Source organism: Vulpes lagopus, chromosome 6 (assembly GCF_018345385.1).
Source record: "Vulpes lagopus strain Blue_001 chromosome 6, ASM1834538v1, whole genome shotgun sequence".
Lineage (NCBI taxonomy): Eukaryota > Metazoa > Chordata > Mammalia > Carnivora > Canidae > Vulpes > Vulpes lagopus.
Genome location: NC_054829.1, coordinates 63403507 through 63424863, shown reverse-complemented (window position 1 = coordinate 63424863; position 21357 = coordinate 63403507). Strand labels below are relative to the sequence as shown.

At 35.2% G+C, this 21357-nt stretch overlaps 1 protein-coding gene across 5 annotated transcripts in view; it reads right to left on the bottom strand.

Annotated features, from left to right (window-relative positions):
* HECTD1 (HECT domain E3 ubiquitin protein ligase 1) overlaps positions 1 to 21357 on the bottom strand; it is a 94442-nt gene that overhangs the window by 957 nt on the left and 72128 nt on the right. For 3 of the 5 annotated variants that reach the window (XM_041758272.1, XM_041758274.1, XM_041758276.1), the window contains 16 exons: positions 19683 to 19816; positions 18623 to 18745; positions 17115 to 17271; positions 13879 to 14101; positions 12715 to 12769; positions 12320 to 12502; positions 11706 to 11913; positions 11536 to 11621; positions 11190 to 11317; positions 7881 to 8082; positions 6216 to 6353; positions 5146 to 5753; positions 4124 to 4202; positions 3903 to 3996; positions 2634 to 2784; positions 107 to 251 (listed from right to left, as the gene is read on the bottom strand). In XM_041758272.1, coding sequence (XP_041614206.1) covers positions 107 to 251; positions 2634 to 2784; positions 3903 to 3996; positions 4124 to 4202; positions 5146 to 5753; positions 6216 to 6353; positions 7881 to 8082; positions 11190 to 11317; positions 11536 to 11621; positions 11706 to 11913; positions 12320 to 12502; positions 12715 to 12769; positions 13879 to 14101; positions 17115 to 17271; positions 18623 to 18745; positions 19683 to 19816 — 2714 coding nt within the window. The remainder of the gene's footprint in view (positions 1 to 106; positions 252 to 2633; positions 2785 to 3902; positions 3997 to 4123; positions 4203 to 5145; positions 5754 to 6215; positions 6354 to 7880; positions 8083 to 11189; positions 11318 to 11535; positions 11622 to 11705; positions 11914 to 12319; positions 12503 to 12714; positions 12770 to 13878; positions 14102 to 17114; positions 17272 to 18622; positions 18746 to 19682; positions 19817 to 21357) is intronic. The other 2 variants (XM_041758273.1, XM_041758275.1) reach the window with 2 other exon arrangements.

Sequence of the window (21357 nt, the reverse complement as noted above, 5' to 3'; positions counted from 1 at the left end):
CAAAAAAGAAAGTGAAAAACAGAAGGCCATCACTTTAAATATTTCTTTCTTTCAATCCTGAAGTTACTAAATTCCATTTGGATTCTCCATTAGCTAAAGTTTGTACCTTGCGTACAACTGTGAGCCTGGGATGCAGATTAGCTAGTCCACCGGGGGGCAGAGTTGAGCAACCAGTGGTAAACTGCAGGAATGCTTTCCTTTCATCTGAAGACATGCCACACAAAACCCTCACAAACCTCAGGAAACCGGGGCTAAAAGAGGAAAAAATACAGTTCAACTGATTTGACAGCTGATTTAAATGAAAACCACTACCACTACCTTGTAAGCCAGCAATAGCCCCCAAAACAACTATCAGCATTTTGAGAAGAATAGTACTATCTAGAGACTTTTTTTTTTTCTATCTAGAGACTCTTGAGTAAGCATGAAATGAGTGGATATAAGCTACTTTAAAAATATCCTGCAAAGATTGTCTTGCACTTATAAATGGTAAGAACTGAAACACTGATGGAGTACAGGGACCAAATATGCAACAAGGCCAGCAAATCAAAAAAACTTCAAACTGCACATGCATAATTCAACCAAATATGGCTAACCCACCAAAGGGGATCTGAAATAATCCATCTTTGTTAATAGTGAAATCAACTATTTCTATATGCCACAAAAGGGAAGACTTTCATAATCATAATGTTAAGCAAAAGAAGCCAGACCTTAAAAAATACATGAGATTTCATTTATGAAAGTTCAAAAGCAAGCAAAACTGATCTATGGTAACAGTGACTTTAATATTAGGAAAGAATATGATGGGTAAGGGCAATTCTTGAGTTATTTCTTGTTCTGGGTGCCAATATACAGGTTGTCCTTTTGTGAAAATTCTCCAGGTTGTACATGCAGTTTGTACACTTCTCTATTATAATTCAATAAAAAGTTGCTTAAGAAAAAAATGTTATATAAACATTAAGTATAAAGTAATTCATAATACAGTTGACCCTTGAAGAATAAAAGGTTTGAACTGCGCAGGTCCACATATATCTATGTAATTTTTTTCAATAGAGAACTGCAAATATAATTTCTCTAACTCATGACTTTCTTTTCTGATTGTTATCTGAGTATAGGTGGCAATGTTACATTAGTTTCAGGAATCCAACATAGTGACTCAAAAAGTTTATACTATGTTCAACAAAAGTGTAGTTCCTTATGATTTTCTTAACATTTTCTTTCCTCCAATTTATGTAACGGTAAGAATACAGTATATAATATGTATAATGTATAAAATATGTGCTATTTATGTTAATGGTAAAGCCAATCAAGAGTAGGATATTAGTAGTTAAGTTTTTTGGGGATTGGAATGTTATATATGGATTTTCAACTGTGCCCCTAATCCCTGCATTGTTCAGTGGTTAACTCTATTTGCTCATTTATGTTAATTTGGAAACTTTTATTATTATTTTTTTAATGATTTTACTTATTTATTCATAAGAGAAACAGAGAGAGAGGCAGAAACAGGCAGAGGGAGGAGAAGCAGGCTCCATGCAGGGAGCTCGATATGGGACTCGATCCCAGGACCCCGGGATCATGATCTGAGCCGAAGACAGACACCAAACCACTGAGCCACCCAGGTGTCCCAATTTGGAAACTTTAAAAAAATAATAGTAATATAGGACCTGTGGTGTTAAAAAAAAAAAAATATATATATATATATATATATATCATTATATTATATATATATATATATATCAGAAAAAAAAACAGCTGGAGAACTGTTTCCGATTAAAAACCTATCACAAGAAAAAATAAAAAAATAAAAAATAAAATAAAAACCTACCACAAAATAACCCTATCGCAACCAAATGCTATTTCCTGACAACAGGCAGCGGTGGTAAGGGGAGTGCTTTTACATTAATGGAGTAATCAAAGAAACTGGACTACAGATTAGCTAATAGTATGAATTTGCTAGCAAATGTGGATGCATGGGAGACTTTATATTCAGGAAATGTACACTCAGGTATTACAGAGTAAAGGGACATGATATATGTGACATTCTCAAATGCTTCAAAAAAATTATACACACATGTATACATCATGTGTGTTTGGATAATAGAAATGTTAGTACAGTTGATTCTGGATAAAGAGTATATGGGAATTCTTTCAACTATTCAACTTTTCTATAAGTTTGAAATTTTTTAGAAATAAAGGTTAATATAAAAAAATGAAGCCTGAGGGTTTACAGGGGAGCCTGAGTGGCTCAGTCGGTTAGGCGCCTACCTTTTGGCTCAGGTCATGATCTTAGGGGTCCTGGTATTGAGCCCTGTGTCAGGCTCCCCTGCTCATTGGGGAGTCTGCTTCTCCTGCTGCCCCTCCTCCAGCTTGTGCTCTCTCTCAAATAAATAAATAAAATATTAAAAAAAAATGAAGCCTAAGGATTTACAGTTTACCCAACTTTTAAAATAGTGAACAATTAAAATGGAATCTTAACATCAACAAAGACTCGGTTGTCTTTTTGTGTACACTCAGCCTTATCAATAGAAACTTAACTGCTTTCTCATTTCACTAAGTCATAGTTCTTTTGACAATCTGTCGTTTGATTTTGGGACATAAATTATTTTGTTGAGCTTAGAAAATAACCAATTACATACCTGTCACGTGTATAACCTAACTTAGGTTCAGTATAATTAATAATATCTTCTGCTGCCCAGGATGGTGACTGGTTTCCACAAAGAATCATTTGGACTTCTTCATGGCTGAAGGAACTTAATTTCTCCATTGGAAAAACTTTGTTAAATCCATCTACATTATAAACAGCAAAAAGCCAAAAACAATAAAACACACAACTCAATTTCTAAGTTATAATTTCAAAATACCAAATTTCAAATCAAAATACCTAATATCAACTAAAGGGACAGAATATTAATCAAATATTAATAAATGTTTGAAAAAAAACAAATTAAAATAGCTTGAAATCAAAGCTTTTTAGAACAGAAATTTCACTTAATACTGCAAATGTGAACAGAAATATTCAGTCACTATGGTCAGTAGCCAAATTCTAGTAATTTCTTAACTAGCTCTTTGGGTCTTAACAAGCTAGCTAAAGCTGTAGTCCCATGTTCAAAACTAGTATGTGATGGGGATCCCTGGGTGGCTCAGTGGTTGAGCGTCTGCCTTTAGCCCAGGGCCTGATCCTGGAGACCCGAGATCAAGTCCCACATCGGGCTCCCCTGCATGGAGCCTGCTTCTCCCTCTGCCTGTGTCTCTACCTCTCTCTCTCTCTCTCTCTCTCTCTGTGTGTGTGTCTCTCATGAATAAATAAAAATAAAATCTTTGGGGATCCCTGGGTGGCGCAGCGGTTTGGCGCCTGCCTTTGGCCCAGGGCACGATCCTGGAGAACCGGGATCGAATCCCACGTCAGGCTCCTGGTGCATGGAGCCTGCTTCTCTCCCTCTGCCTATGTCTCTGCCTCTCTCTCTCTCTCTCTGTGACTATAATAAATAAAAAAAAAATAATAAAAAAAAAAACTTTAAAAACAACAACAACAAAAAACTAGTATGTGATGAACAGTCTAACGTATTTTGCTTCAATTTTACCTGGAGAACTTAGGTTCCAACATGGTTTAATTCATCCTGATCATGAAAGTGTAAAGTATGCAACCTTATATCCATGTACAAATGAATGAAATGTAGGCCAAAAATGAATCCCCCATTACTCAGGAGCAACAAGCTGAGGGTATGCCACAGCTTGAGAATGTCCCAACCTGTTCCGGGTACTCTGCAGGACCTAACTATATGTAAGACAGAAAACCAGAGGGCCAATCTAGAGATTACCTGCAATTCTTGACAAAAGAAGTGTCTTAATTTCAACTGTCTCAAAGTAAAAGAATGATTAATAAGGTAAAGAGCCCCAAAAATTACCTCTAAAGGCTTCCATCTGTTTCTGAATACCCGTATGCATACAAAAGTCAAACATCAAATCCACATACTCTTCTGCATTATCCATTGTTATCATCTACAAAGGAAAATTAGCCAACATTATTGTTAATATCTAGGAATATTTCAGCAGCACCTACTACAACTGGCCTCAGTAAGAGGATGTTCTGAGCTTACAACTATATCAAAAGCAAAATTTTTATTACCTCATCTTCCCCACTTGGCTTGAGATCCACAGCTGTAAAACCATATATTCTTGAGGAAGGGCAAAACTGGAAATTTAAACTAGGAAGACAAAAAGGATTGGATGAACATTCAGCTACCATTGATGTTTAATTTTTTAAAACACTGCTGCCAAAACTATGAATCTCCTGCCTCCCCCACAGCCCACCCCTGCACCCTTCCAACAAAAATAGTACGCCAGCTCAGATGTTAAGTATGAGGCCTTTTGAATGCAAAAACTCTGCACAACAACTATTAGGCCAACTGTTACCAAACCTGTCTTTGCAAAGATTGCACGAAACCACCATCTTTCCATATTGTGCTTCCCCCTTAGGGCACACAATTAATAAAGTAAGGGTTTTCGCAAAAAATTACAGCAGCAACATCTTTTTTTTTTTTTCAAGAAGAATCTATTGCTTTGCTAAAGTTATTCATCCTCTGTCCCTACCCTCAAATCAAGCCTTCAATATATAATAACTTATCAAACAAAACTTCTCAACACTAACAAGAAAGAAGAAAACAAGACTCAGTCAACCCCAAATCACAGTAAAACATACTAAGAGTATAATCATTACATGTATACAAATTAACAGAATTTTATTACAAGATGTGTAGCATTTGGTTGGCTAAGCCATTGGGCATAAGACCTACATATAAAGCACACTATTTTAAGCTTTGCCAAGTATACTACATGTATTAACTAGCCATGATTTCTCAAAAATATTTTTGGGTTTGGACTTTCATAAGATATATACATTAATCATATTCAATAAATCAGATAATCTTCCAGAGATCTAATGATTAAAGCATTATGTTCTGGTATTCTGAGTGTGGTCTTTATAATATGAACTATTCAAAGATTCAAATCGGTACTATTTCCCCCAGCATATTATTGTTCTTAACAGACTATTTAACTTATACATTGCATATTAGTGGGTACAAAGAAACAAAAGCTTTAAAATTTATTCATCCATTAGGTTGATGAACATATATATATAAAACTTACCCTAAATCCTCTATGCTAAGTGGAGGCCCAGAACCTGATGGATTCTTTAGCACTAGTTCTTGTAATTTCGTGTTCTTCTCATCTTCAGAAAGACCTTTGTTGCTTAAAATCTGACGCCTCTTGACTGCAAGGTCTTTAATTTCTTTTAAAAATCTGGCTCTGTGTGGGTTTACTAGTTCAAAGTCTTCCCAAGTTAAAATTCCATTAAACCAAGCTGGGGGTTTTGGTTTGGGGGGATCTAGAATAAACTCTGATTTTGAATCCTCTTCAAAGCTTCCTACTGAGAGTGAATCATGACCTTCTTCTGTAGAAGCTTCAGACTGACTTTCAGTACAATGTAAGTCTCTATCACCTCGTGACTCATAAATTAATTTACTCATGTTGCTTTTAATATCACCCATGCACATAAGTTTAAAGAAAGGTTTAGAAATAGGTAAGTCCACAAGTCTATTGTCTTGAATGCATTTGGCCAAGAAAATTCCAAGGAAATGAAAGAGTTTCGTGATCCTTTCAAGCTCATCACTGTCTTGCGGAAATGGTGCTGTGAACAGTCCACACGATCTCTGCACATAGTATCCAGGAGGTTTCAATCCACCTCCAAGATCAACCTAATTTTTAGAGGGAGAAATATAAATAAAAGTAGATAAAAGAAAAAAAAAAGTAGATAAAAGATGCATAAATATTAAACATCTTCATCAATTTAGTTATCTTAAAGTATTTATATATACTCCCTTTTATTAAATAGTTTTTGGTGACTGAATTTTATCCTTTAAAACCCTTTTAGGAGCATCAAGAATAATCAATAATAATAATAAGAGAGTCAGAGGAACTCCTAGGTGGCTCAGTCAGTTAAATGTCTGTCCTGGGAGGGAGCCCCATGTCTAGCTCCCCACTCAGTGGGGAGTCTGCTGCTCCCTCTCCCTCTGCCTTTCCCTTTGTGCTCTCTCTCAAATAAATGAAATCTTTAAAAAATAAACTCAGAAAACTTGGCTTAAATTCTGAAAGCATAACCTATTCTTACTACTAAAAGCAGAATCACAAATAATCACAAAATGGGAAATAAATCTTACATGACGAGATTCATCATCTGGAAAGTTATCATCACAAAGCCAAGCTCCCAAATCAGTTCTCTGGAATTCTGCTGCCACCAGAGCATAAAACTCTAATGTAGGGCCCAAACCGGTTCCTTCCTCTCCTAAAAATTCAACCTAAAACATAAACAAATTGTGGGGAAAATTGAGCTTAAAAAATTTCTCAAATGATCTCATTTTTGCCAAGTAATACATCTTTTTCTTACAACAGCAGAATATTATAAACAACACATTTGTAAACACACAAGTTTTATTCTAGTTTTTCTAAAGAGTGTATTTGTTGTATACCATTACATATTTAAACACTGTGGTAAGCATTGTTAATACATTAATTTATTTCTCACACCAATCCTACAAAATAGATTTTCATCTCTTTACACCAAAGGAAACCAAATTTTAGATAAAAAGGTTACATCATTTGCTTGAGGAAAAGACGGCATACAGATTTATATGTATGTCTATTATGTATGTCTATATAACACGTTTAAAACCCAAACTCTTCCACTTATTCCTGACTTTAGGTAGTCACTTTAAAGCTTTTTATCAAAAAAAAAAATAAAATAAATAAATAAAATTAAAAAAATAAAGCTTTTTATCCATACTCTACATATTCCACAAATGACTTGAGGCAGCTTACAAAAACCTAATGCATGGTAAAAAATAAATAAATAAATAATTGAGGTTTATCTAGTTAGAGGAATATATGGGTAAGAAGAATAAGATGAAGGCAGAGATGATGATGATGATGATGATTATTGGTAAAGAGAGTTTAAAGTGAAAACCCTAAGAGTCTTACATATTTTCTAGAGATATACCATATATGTCATGATCAGTCTCTGATCAAAAAGATAAACTAAGCAGCTGGTTCACATTTATGACAGGAGACAGATTTGTTCCATTGTGCCTATAAGGAATAATGGATATACAGGATATAATGGACAATGCCTACAATAACATCTCTACAGTAAATATATTAAATTTTATACTGTCATTTGCTGTAATAGCTCTCAATACAGGCCAAAGATATAATGCCAAGTACAGTTTAACAATATAACAAAACAGTGTGCTCCGAAATTGCAGATATCTAATAGCATAGCTTAATATAAAGGTAGAATTTAGAGTATCAAAAAGAGGGATGCCTGGGTGGCTCAGCAGTTGAGCATCTGCCTTTGGCTCGGGGCCAAATCCCAGGGTCTAGGATTGAGTCCCACATCGGGCTCCCTGAGAGGAACCTGCTTTTCCCTCTGCCTATGTCTCTGCCTCTCTCTGTCTCTCATGAATAAGTAAATAAAATCTTTAAAAAAAATAAATAGAGTATCAAAAAGAATCCTTAGTGAGTGCTATTATTTGGTTCTGGCTTTAAGAAAGGAATAATGTCCTTCAAAAAGGCCAAGCACTTTCTCACCTCAAGGATAGAGATACTCTTTGCTGTCCATCAAACCACAAGATCCTGACCTCTCTGAAGAAGTAAGCTGACATCCTCTTATAAAAGATGTTCTATCGGGCAAAAGGCCTTGCATAGAGGGTAGAGAAATCCTTTTCCGTTTTTCATTTCTATCTAATGCAGGTTGAATATTGCTCAACATGCAGGTTTGCTGGTTTTCTGTCATTTGTACACACTAAAAGAAATTATATGCGAGGTACCTCAAGAACTGATTTCCGGTCTGCATGAATTTGCATGACGTTTTCAGCCCATTCCATCAGTGATTCACCACGTGGAACTTTTACTCTTTCATGCTTGAGACGACCCACTCGAAACTCTCCAGGATCATCTCGCCTTACACTACTGGTGGTTCTTGTTCTTTCCACAGTGGCTTCACGTCGGTTTTGTAACCACACTATTGCTCTAAAACAGAAAAATATTTATGTAGTTGTAACATTCAGTAATAGTTTGAATGTGCTACTAACCCAGGAACATAATTCAAAGATTTCACTATTCTTTTAAATAGTATTAAGTGATAAAATTAGTAAATTCTTTTATTGCATAAATTATTGCTTCCTCTCTTAAAACATATAAACCCCTTTATTATTTTCCTAAACAAATTAAGAAAATACTTAGGTCTAAATTTTCTTTACTTTAGTAATTAACAGATCAAAATAAAGGTCCATGGTCCCAATCCCAGGTAACAAAATATATACAAATATAAAAATATATACAAACTTCGGATGAAAGGAAGAGCATCAGGAATACAATCAGTAGTATTATAATTTTTTTTTATTTTTATTTTTTATTTATGATAGTCACAGAGAGAGAGAGAGAGAGGCAGAGACACAGGCAGAGGGAGAAGCAGGCTCCATGCACCGGGAGCCCGATGTGGGATTCGATCCCGGGTCTCCAGGATCGCGCCCTGGGCCAAAGGCAGGCGCCAAACCGCTGCGCCACCCAGGGATCCCTTGTTTTTTTTTAATTTATTTTATTTTTATTTTTTAGTAGTATTATAATAACACTGTATAGTTGACATATGATTGCTACAATTGTGAGCATAGCATAATGTACAGAGTTGCTGAATCACTGTTGTACACCTGCCATTAATGTAACATGGTATGTCAACTATACTTCAATTAAAAAATAGACAAATTTATGATACATAAAAAATATAAATGAATATTTCTTAACTATCAGAGAAACTAAAAAATGGTCAAGCTATCTTTGTTACTATGATACAAACTGAAAGCCATCATTAAAATGCAATTGATTTTAAAATATTTTCTTTTGGGGCAGGTGGTTGGCTCAGTTGGTAGAGCATGAGACTCTTGGTCTCACAGTTTAAGCCATGTTGTATGTAGAGACTACTTAAAAATAAAATCTTTAGGGGTGTCTGGGTGGCTCAGTTGGTTAAGCGTCCAACTCTTGATTTTGGCTCAGGTCATGATCTTGGGGTTGTGGCATCGAGCCCCACTTGGGGCTCTGTGCTGAGCACTGAGTTTACTTATCTCTCTCTCTCTCTGTTCCTCTCCCTGCTTGCTTGTTCTCCGCCCCCCCCTCAACTCTAAAATAAATAAAATCTTTTAAAAAATAAAATATTAAAAAAATATTTTCTTTTGGATAATGCAGAGCTAACCTAATCCATCAAGGGTGGGAGAAAGAATCCTGAACTATGAAGATGATGAAAGATTTGCTCCCACATGTGTTGTAATTTTTTGGTAATCTCAGGTCAATCAGCTATGTACTCTGAGAATTTCCTTATCTATAACAGAAACCATAACCAATGCCATTTATGACAACAGGCCTATAGTTCCACATGTACAAATGATTTGTAAATAGCATAACTTAAAAGTGAAGCCAACAGCTCCATTTTAAATTATAATTTTTTTTTTTAAATTTTTATTTATTTATGATAGTCACAGAGAGAGAGAGAGGCAGAGACATAGGCAGAGGGAGAAGCAGGCTCCATGCACCGGGAGCCTGATGTGGGATTCGATCCCGGGTCTCCAGGATCGCGCCCTGGGCCAAAGGCAAGCGCCAAACCACTGCGCCACCCAGGGATCCCTAAATTATAATTTTTTTACATCAACTTTGAAAGTACTGTGGTTATTGCATCATTCAAAAAATATTTACTGAATACCTACAATGTGCAATGCTTTAGGAACTACAGCTAGATCAGTGAACAAAACTGCCAGAAATTCCTGCCCTCATGAAACTTTCATCTACTGTAAGGAGACAGAAAAAATAAGTAAAATACGTAATATGTCAGAAGACAATAAGAAAAAATGATGGCCAGAAGGAAGGAAACTTTCAATGTTATCAAATATATTTACAAGCAGTTAATCTGACATTCCCAGGAATATCAGCAACTAATACTTTATGTAAGCTGCTTAAGAAACTATACAGTAGGGGCACCAGGATGGCTTAGTCACTTAAGTGTCTGACTCTTGATTTCAGCTAAGATCATGATCTCAGGGTTGTGAGGTCGGGCTCTGCGCTAGGCATGGAGCCTGCTCAAGATTCTGTCTCCTCCCTCTGCCCCTTCCCCTTCAACCTTCGAAAAAGAAAAAAAGAAACTGTACAATAAATGCTGATAAAAAATGTAATACAGTTGACCCTTGAATAACAAGCTTGACCTACATGGATCTATGTATATGTGGGATTTTTTACTTTTTTTTTTTTTTTGAGGATTTTTAAAATAAATGTAGTACTATAAATTTTTCTTCTTCCTTCCTTGTGATTTTCTTAACATTTTCTTTCTTGGGATGCCTGGGTGGCTCGGCGGTTGAGCGTGTGCTTTTGGCTCAGGGCAAGATCCTGGAGTTCTGGGATAGAGTTCCACAGTGGGCTCCCTGCATGGAGATTGCTTCTCTCTTTGCCTGTGTCTTTGCCTCTCTCTCTGTATCTCTCATGAATAAATAAAATCTTTTTTTTTTAAATTTTCTTTTCTCTAGCTTATTTCATTCTAAGAATACAGTATAAAATACACATAACATACAAAATACATGTTAATTGACTGTTTATGCTATCAGTAAGACTTCCAGTCAGCAGGAGGCTATTAGTAAAGTTTTTAGGAACCAAAAGCTACACACTTTTTAAGTATGATTTTCAAGGCATCTGGGTGGCTCAGTCGGTTAAGCATCTGCCGTTAGCTCAGGTCATGATCTCAGGATCCTGAGATTAAGCCTTGCGTTGAGCTCCTTGCTTAGTGGGGAGCCTGCCTCTCCCTCTCCCTCTGCCTGCTGTTCCCCCTCCTGCTTGTGTTCCCTCTCTCTCAAATAAAATCTTTAAATATAATTTTCAACTTTGCAGGGAGGAGGGTTGGTGTCCCTAACCCCAACACCACTGTTTAAGGGTCAACTGTAGAAGAACATATATCCAACTGAAAACAACAAAAAAATGTTTAAACACTGACAACTCTTCATAAGAAAACAGAATAATATATTCCTCTATCAGTCTTGACAAAGTATATTTGTACATTTTGAGCTTATATAACATTAAAAAATATAAAAAGGCAAACTTCCTACCTTGATGCACCAAATGCTGTACACGTGAAATAAAGCTGTCTAGTTTCAAATGGTATTAGAAAAGGACACTTGCTGGTTAACTGTTCACACCAGTCTGGTAGAGCTCCACTTGCCAAGGCCAGCGGTTCCTACAAATTAACAAATAACAATGTCTTCAGGCAGTTATTTAAAAAGGAACCAGTTCTTAAAAGTAATTAAAGAAATTAATGCAGTGGGCCACATGGCCTACATCACTGAATCAGAGATTAACAGTAGAAATGGTGGGAAAGAGAAAAGGGAGAAAATACTTTGAAAGTCCAAAAGTTACAGACTAAAGATAAAGAGTTCGACTATGTGATTTTATTACCTCAATCTGCTGCAAAATTTTTGTTGTGATTTTTTTGCTAGTGAATTCATCTGGTGGAAAAGTAAACTGAGGCTGCTCATCACCTTCTGTAAAATTAATAAAATTAATAAAAATATAAACTAATTTCCTTTTTAAAATGCTACAGAAATGAAACAAAGATTCTTACAGACCTTCCTGGGATATTCTTGAATAAGGATCACTTGCAACTATATAGAGAATACGCAGAAGCTGAAGGACATCTTCTACTCCACAAGAATTCTGTCCATTGCCAGCTTTGGCCTGAGGCTGTTCTTTTGCCAAATTAAGAATATCACTACTCTGAAGAGTAGAAATGGCCCCCTGGTTTAATCCAGACTTTGTTCCATGCTCACAAAAATCCTATGGAAACAATTAGTAAAACTAGCCATTAATCACATTTTTGAGAAAAGCAATGTATCATCCTATAAGTATTTGAAAATGCCTAAATTTTTCAAAGAACTGCCTTTAAAATAAAAACAATATTACTCAAGTTGAAAATCAATGTGCTCTAAACCAATAGAATTCCCAAATATAACTATAACTATAGTTATAAACTATAACCCACCAAAAGCCACAGTTAAGACAATGTACTTAGATCCAATACCAGAAATCATATTTGAAATTTTAGTACTTGGCATATTAACAATGTTAATTTAACTTCATTTTTTAAACATGTCCCAATGAACCTCTTTTTTCTTATGACTCTTTAAAAGCTGCAAACAAAGCACAAAGCCATTCCCAATTGTGTTTTGATGCCAATATATACCTTATATGCAGCTATGAGCTGAGAACAATTTCTGTTTTTCCTAATACTTTTATTAGTGCCAGTTAATTTCCAGTGGCGCAGGAAAGCGGCGTCTGCATTCTTCTGCAGGTAGGTTATCAAGTCATTCTTTGGTAATTCATCAGTGCCAAGGTACTGTTCCACATGCTCTATAGACCAACAACCCTACAATAGGAAAAACCAAATGTTGGCCTTTCCTGATTAAAAGTCTATGCTGTTTCACATGCATTATATAAGGGAGCTTTAAAATCATGCACTTAACCTCATCTAAAGAGTTCCATGTTAGTGATTTTTTTTCCCCTCAAACATTCAATTAAAAGTATTAGTTTTTATCTTTTCCCTTTTATTTCAAGAAGATCCATTTAAATATAACTTACCATTTTTCCATTTTCCTTCTCTTTGTCAGAATCCTTCATTTCTCTGTACATGATTCTAAATATGAAGATATTATTCTCATTAATTCATAAATCAAATGATTTGTGGTTATTTCCAATAAGGCTTTAAGTCTTTAAAAAATATGATGATGTCATTCATTAGCCACATGCTTAAACATTAAACCCAGGGACAATACTTTTTTAAAAAAATCAGTTTGTTAAACACAAGGGAAAGTAGCAGAAATCATATTCCTAAAAAAGTTATTATTTATAAATTTAGGGTAATTGCAAAGAATGTACACATCAAACCTAGAACTTTTAAAGATATGAAGCAATACACTATATCATGTGTTACAACTTTCATTTATTCTTAGAAAATAAAAAGAGACGAGAAATGGTTTGCTAATGTGTCTAGATGGAAAAAAAAGGATACGAATACAAGGACCAGGAGCCCTTATGTTTACATTAGGCAGTGGAGATCAAATCTGAAACTCCAATAAAAACTGAACAAGGTGGGGAGAATACCATGATAAGCCTTCTGTTCTATCTCAAAAGGATCTAGATCACTTTATTAGACATTATATAAAATTATCAATGATGTTAAGAGAACATCAGAAAAATAAAAGTAAAATTTACAGGATGATTAAAATTTTATTTATATTAAATTATATTAAATTAATTAAATAATAATTATTATAAGTAATAGTAAGCACCCAGATGATACTGAAAACACTTTACATATATTAATTCATTGATTCCTCACAACCACTCTCATTTTACAGATTAACAGAATGAGGCACCAAAATGTTACATGTGCCCAAGGTGATTATTAATTATTTGTCTAATGAATGAATGAACAAAGAGGGGTAGGCTTAACTCGCAAGTCCCAAAACAAATAATAGAAAATATTTAGTGCTTCAGATACAATCCCAAAGAGTTCAACAATCATTACATAAGATACTAGTCTACTTTATTTCTAAAGTACTTCCAGTTGAAACCGTAAACCAATCTACATCATGAGTCAGAAATGTTCTTATCCAGTGTTGTAAATCAAGAGAATAAGAACCGAATATTTTGCTTCTACAGTAAAAAATACAGAAATACAATGCTTCTTGGCCCATGTATCACGAAAATATCTACTTAAAACATTAAATTAAAATCTCTTACGTGTATGTTGGCTCCCAAATACGCCTAAGTTTATCTGATTTCACATTGCCATTACAGGACAATTGAAGCAATTTTTGTACATAGTAAAAAATGGTTGATCTGAAATTAGTGAGTGGTAATTCAACTTCACGAGTTGTTCCAAGACCTGTTACTTTCAAAGTGAGGGCTAATCGAGGTGATGGAGTGCATTCCACTTCTTCTAAGAGCTCTGAATGAGGCGTTCCTAAAAATATGGAAGACATCAAAAACAATCACACTCTAACAAGCACTCCATAAAGAACACTGCACTGGGAGACAAAGCTACATGCAATCTAAATTCTTGTTATATTCTATTAATTCTTCTGTATATTCTTCTGTTAAATTCTTCTGTTATAGTATTGTATTATTCTGTTATATATATTAACTAAAGACGTCAGCTCCTTACAAGACTCTTGGCCTCAACTATTTGTTTAAAAATGGAAAGAATACATCTGGGCTACTTAAAGACCTAGCAGTAAAGCAGAATTTATGAATTTGATAAGGATCTCTCATTTTAAGAAAACATGTGCTAACAGTATGAATATTTCAGAAACATTTTAGACTTATAAATAAGAACACTAAAATTTTCATAATTCTACATCCAGAGAAAACCACAGACTCTGGTCAATGAATTATCAATCTTTTGCTCACCCTGACTAAGTGGATTGTGAGGTAAACATACACACACACACACACACACACACACAATTAGGTATATAGTGTTTTTGGTGGTGTACCCTTTTTTTTCATTAGCTCAGGAATTTTTTCCTCATATCACGATATAATCTTCTAAAGTATTACTTTATTCACTGCATGACATTCCATTAAATGTTAACTGAACATTTGTATCCCTATGATACAAAATGAAGGTCATTTCCACTTTTCTGATGATATAAATAATACTTCTGTAGTCATCAATGTATATAAATCTGGGTGCAGAGACAGTATTTCTTTAGTATAGATTTCTAGTAGTAATAAATACATTGCCAAAGAGCACTATAGAAAACTTTTACCGGGATCCCTGGGTGGCGCAGTGGTTTGGCGCTTGCCTTTGGCCCAGGGCGCGATCCTGGAGACCCGGGATCGAATCCCACATCAGGCTCCCGGTGCATGGAGCCTGCTTCTCCCTCTGCCTATGTCTCTGCCTCTCTCTCTCTCTCTCTGTTACTATCATAAATAAATTAAAAAAAAAAAAATTAAAAAAAAAAAAACTTTTACCTATTTATATTCCCTACCATAGATTTTTATTTTTAAAGGATCTTGAAAGACCTTGATTCAGCCTATATGCAACCTCACCACAGAACATCATACTATGAAGCACACCTACTTCCTTATTGAACAGACAGCATTCTATCAAGTAAAAAACACATTCCACACTAATCGACATTTAAGTCTTCCTTAAAGATAATATACCAATTACTATAGCTGACAATTATTGAGGCATATATTAGGTACCATGCTAAGGACTTTATATTTTTTTACCTCATTTAAAACTTTTAACTACTTCATTGAACAGAAACGATTATTTTCTCCATTAAGAGATGAGAAAATTCAGGTTTACATAAATTAAATGATTTGCTCAGTGAATTAGCATCCTACTGCTGTTCTAACAAAGTATCATAAACTGGTTGGTTTAAAACAACCAGTTCCAGAAAGAATTTACTTGCCTTTTCTAGCATCTAGAGGCTGCCCATATTCCACAGTTCATGGCCCCTCATCACCGTGATCTCTACTTCCTGTTGTCAAATCTCCTTCTCAGTCTCAGATCCTCTTGTATTCCTCTTAAACTTTTTTTTTTTTAAGATTTATTTACTTATTTTAGGAGAGAGAGACCCTTAGTGCAGAGAGGGAAGGGCCAAGGGAAAGGGAGACAGAGTCTCAGACTCCACCCTGAGCAGAGTCTGACTCAGGGCTCTCATTGTTATGACCCCAAGATCGTGACCTGAGCTGAAACAGACTCTGATGCTCAACCAACTGCGCCACTCAGGCGCCCCCCTCTGGTATTCCTTTCATGGAACACTAGTGATTACACTGGGCCTACCAGGCTGATCCAGGATAATTCTCCCATCTCAAAATCCTTGATTTAATCTCATCTGCAAAATCTCTTTTGTCATGTTAAGGTAACCTATTCACAGACTGTGGAGGTTACGACCTACACACCTTTGGGAGATCATTAGTGTGCTACTACAATCAAAAAAGAGTTGTAAGAAAAAGAGTTACCAGGCTAATTGGAGACCATAAATCAAACTACTATACAACTTTCCACTGTCAAAGTAGAATAGGAACAATCCATAGCAATTCTGATCCAGTAGAATACAAAATACAAATTATCTATCTTTAAATGAGCCTTCCTTTAAAATAAAACAAATACAAAACACAGTGTTTTTAAAGCACTGTAATTTGCTTCTTTAAAAACAGTCTGCATTTTTTTAAGGACTTATGGCTGGTATTTAGGTTTTTCTCCTGAAAATGTTTATTATAACCTGCATATAGCCACTTCCTTTCCTAATTACATACAACTATCTGATTTGCTATCTGTTCAAATTATTATTATTATTTTTTTTATATATATATTTTTTCTTTATTTATTTATGATAGTCACAGAGAGAGAGAGAGAGAGGCAGAGACACAGGCAGAGGGAGAAGCAGGCTCCATGCACCGGGAGCCTGAGTGGGATTCGATCCCTGGTCTCCAGGATCGCGCCCTGGGCCAAAAGCAGGCGCCAAACCACTGCGCCACCCATGGATCCCCTCATATTATTATTAAATATTTTATTTATTTATTTATTTATTTATTTATTTATTTATTATTATTATTATTATTTTAAATTTTTATTTATTTATGATAGTCACAGAGAGAGAGAGAGAGAGGCAGAGACATAGGCAGAGGGAGAAGCAGGCTCCATGCACCGGGAGCCTGATGTGGGATTCGATCCCGGGTCTCCAGGATCACGCCCTGGGCCAAAGGCAAGCGCTGAACCACTGCGCCACCCAGGGATCCCAAAGATTTTACTTATTTATTCTTGAAAGACACACAGAGAGAGGCAGAGACACAGGCAGAGGGAGAAGCAGGCTCCCCTCAGGCAGCCCTATGTAGGACTCGATCCCCAGACCAGGGATCACACCCTGAGCCAAAGGCAGATACCTGCTCAACCACTGAGCCACCCAGGCATCCCAGTATCTGTTCAAATTAAATCACAAAACTAAAATACACAGTACCTGGGGGTGGAATCTCTAGATCAGTCGTCTGCTGGACATTAGTACGACCAGGTCTAGGATCAAAAGCAGGAACCAAAGCAGAAAACTGCCGCTTGAGCACATAATCATCATCCCATGTTCTCCGACGTCCTCCTTTTGTTTCATACTCCTCTTCTTCCTGTTACAATTCCACATACAAATAAAGATAAAACTTTTCATTATTGCAAAAGTGATGTGCTATCTTTAAAATAAGGTATGTTAAATACTTCTCTATATAGCTATTACACTTCCTTATTTAGCCATATTTCTTATGTACAAAATGAGCCAACATAAACGTGTATGGATGGGCACATACATTTCTTAATGATTTAAGCTTACCACCTTAGTGGTGGCTACACTAATCCACGCACAATAAAACGACAAAGAACCATATACATACACTGTCCCAATGTTAATTTCCTGATTTTGACTGTTGTTAGATAAGGCATAACCATTGGAAGAAATTGGGCAAAGGGCACAAGACTGTTCTACTATCTTGCCAACTTCCTGTGAACCTATGAACTTATAATTATTTTTAAATAAGTTGCTTTTCTAAAAGCATAAATATATTTTATTACATACTGAATTACATACAAAATATAATGTTTATAAGTTGTTTTAAGCAACTATGGGGCAAAATAAATCCTCTTGTTTGACAAAGCGTTGGTAACTATTACAGTCAGATGATGGACTCCGGGGATTCACTGCATTATTCTATTTCTGGCAGGTCTGAAAATTTCCATAATAAAAGTTTTTAAAAGTGGTATTTTCTTCTCTCCTTCACTTTTACTATCAATAAAAAAAAGAGATCAACAAACTTTATTAAATGTCTGATGTAATAAATAACAATTATGTATGTACTTGTATGCACACACATAACCCTCATATTTTGAACACTTAATTAAAATTAACCTGTGTAATAAATCAAATGGACATATGATAGCTGTATAGCCAGAATGTTTGGGTTTTAGTCCTAGATCCAAAACTTCTGTGTGACCTTTATCAAGGTCATTTCATCTGAAAATTAGGGCTAATAATAACTCTTAAAAGGTTGTTTAAAAGAATTGAATTAGCTAATACATGTAAAGTATTAAAAATAATGGCTAGGATTTAATTAATGGTTAATTAACTGAATTAATGATCAATAAATGTTAAGCTAGTAGACTAGTATTATCTCCACTACTATTACTGAAAACTGTAAATCTTGGATAACAGTAATTAATCATTTTAATAAATGTTTACTGTTATCCAAGGGCCAAGATAATGGGCTTTCAAGTAAGAAACAGCTTTATGCCTTATACCAGAGCAATTATGGACTCTTTCTTGAATATAGAACCCAAGCAGTAAGAGTAATTTCTTTTTGTTAACTCGATCTGGTAGTTTCCCATCCCAACCTTAACACCTATATAGTTTTCTAGGCATTTTGGTTGATGCTTTACTGTGAGAGGAGGAAAAACACACTGTAGGGAAGATAAACATTAAGATATTACCTGTTCCCCAATAGGTCGGCTCCCTGCTCCAGCAGGAACTTGTGGTAGCTGCGAGGTGACAGCGTGGTGTGTTACGTCAGAGCGAGAGCCAGCTCGACGCTGCAGGGATGGACGTCTCAGAATCTGAAATAAGAAAACGTGAAGAGACATGTCTAATTATTTGATATATATCTCAAATATATATATATACATATATATATATATACACACACACACATATATATATATCTCCCCATTTTGCTCAAACCTGAAACTATCAAACCCTATTATCAAAACTATCATTAAAATATTTCATGTTCATTAGCCACCTTCAGAAACCTTATAAACTGAATGCTTTATATATTCACCATGCATCATTTACTGACCTTCACAAGACATATGCTATGGTAATATCTGTTGTAAAGTTAAGATATACTTAGGAGTATACCTTAGGAGTCCTTCACCCCATTAAAAACCAACTTAGGAAATTTAAAAAAATCTAGTAACATTTTATAAGGAGAAATAAAAAATATACAAGTTACAATAAAGGGTATTCTCAGGCGAAAGTTCAGTCTGAAGACAATCAGAGTAGTTAAACATTAAGAGTTCTGGATCATACCTTCTAAGCTTGGGTACCCACTTTTGTACTTAATCGATTGATTAATTTGGACACATTATTTTTTCTATGCCTCTACCTCATAGCTATAAAGACAGATGAAATAATATAGAGATACTGCCCGCATAACAGCATGTACAAAAACAGTTTAATTATTGTGTAAGAACCATGAAATTATATTCTTTAGGATCAGTGAGTTCTTTACACTTTTAAACCTCTCAATACATCAGCATGTGATATTTTAGTATTTTCCAAATAGAACCAATTTCTTTTTCTTTAATTTATTTTCTCTTAAAGGAGAATCACAAATGTTCAGATTAAAAATACTTTTCTTAATTGACCACGTTTTCCTAACTGTGCTGTATTTCCCCATTTCAAAGTTTAACCAGGACTTTGCTTTTCCTCTCTTCATTTCAATTTTTAACATCTTATGTTAGTTAAGAGAATGGGAGACACTCTCTCTACCATAACCTCCTCGTATTCTTGGTCTTCTTGATTGTCATCTTCATTCTCATCATCTTCCTCATCTGGCTCAGGCAAGTCTTCATCATCATCTAGCTCAGCTAATAGAGTACTGGCACGGCAGCTATCCAGGAAATCTAGAAAATAAAACCAACAATCTTACTCTCAACACAATAAAGCATTACAAGGTAACCACATACTGCTTGTACAAAACAAAGGTAAAATTCAAGACTACACAGAGTGATGCCACCCTTCTTCCACCACAAACACAAAATGAGTAACGTTGGTCACAAGCATTGTAGAAAACAACACAAGATAAAGGATGACCATAAACTAAATCCAAGTCTACAAAATCATAATATAAACCATCAACAATAAGGGCTAGGTATAAAAATAACAATCCTATCATCACTGTATGCATAAACCATAGGAAGCATAACATGGTGTGAAAAGAACACTTAGGAGTCATTCATTTTGTCAGCAAATATCTACTGAGTGCCTATGTGCCAAGAACTGTGTTAGGCACCAGGTATATATAGTCGTAAACAAAACAGTCATGGTCTGAGCCCCCATGGAGCTTACAGGGGAGAGAGGCATTTAAAAAGTAAACAAAAAAGGGGTGCCTGGGTGGCTCAATTAAGCATCAGACTCTTAATTTTGGCTCAGGTCATGATTTCAGTAGGTCCCATGTTGGGCTCCATGTGGGGCATGAAGATTCTTTCTCACTCTTTCCCTCTGCCCCCCCACCAAAAGCAAAACCAAAAACAACAAAAGAATATATAAACTATAAAAGATCTCATAAGGGAAAAGAGAAAGAATAAAGTCAATCAGAGAGACTAGGTTTAGCTATGTGACCTGGCAGGTTAATGGTAACAACTACTTAAGGACACTGCCTGTTTACTATGGAGTAATGTATGTACCATCTGTCATATTATCCATATTCCCTCTTTCCCCAAAGAAATGTATGTCAGATAAACACAATCCCACATAATGAAGATGCTGACAAGCTATTCTGCACAAGAACAGAAAACGAAAAGTAATAATGGGACTAAAACAGGAGAAGGTTTTACTGGATAGGAAAGAAAAAAACCTTCTGTGGATAAAAAGACATACATACTCTATATTCCAAAAGAACATTCAGAAGACAATTTATAATTACTTGGTAGAATCTTTTATCTGCAAATCTCTGAACCAAATACAGTAATAATTACACAGGACTAAAATTCAATACCTTTTATGGACAACTAGTAGAACAAAGAGGCCTGATACTATATTCAATTAGTTTCTAAGGTATGTATTTTTTTTTTAAGACTTTAATATTCTGGAATCAGAGTGTGTCTTATACGCAATGGCAAGCCATGGCTAAACTGGCAACATTTTTTCCTTAGTGACATAAAATAATTATAAGTAATGATATCTTTAATTTGATAAAATATGTTATCTCTAACACATGCAAGATGCCATCCTGCAATTTAGGAGTGGTAGCTCAAGAACATGATGTGGTAGTGTACACACACACACACACACACACACACACACACACACAATCAATTCTGCTTTTGGCTTACTTTCAAAGGAAATTTTGACTTTTTTTTTTAATTTTGACTTTAGATAATGAAATTTCATCTCTCATATGTTGTAATTCACTGAAGTCAAAGGCTTTTTTTTTTTACTTATC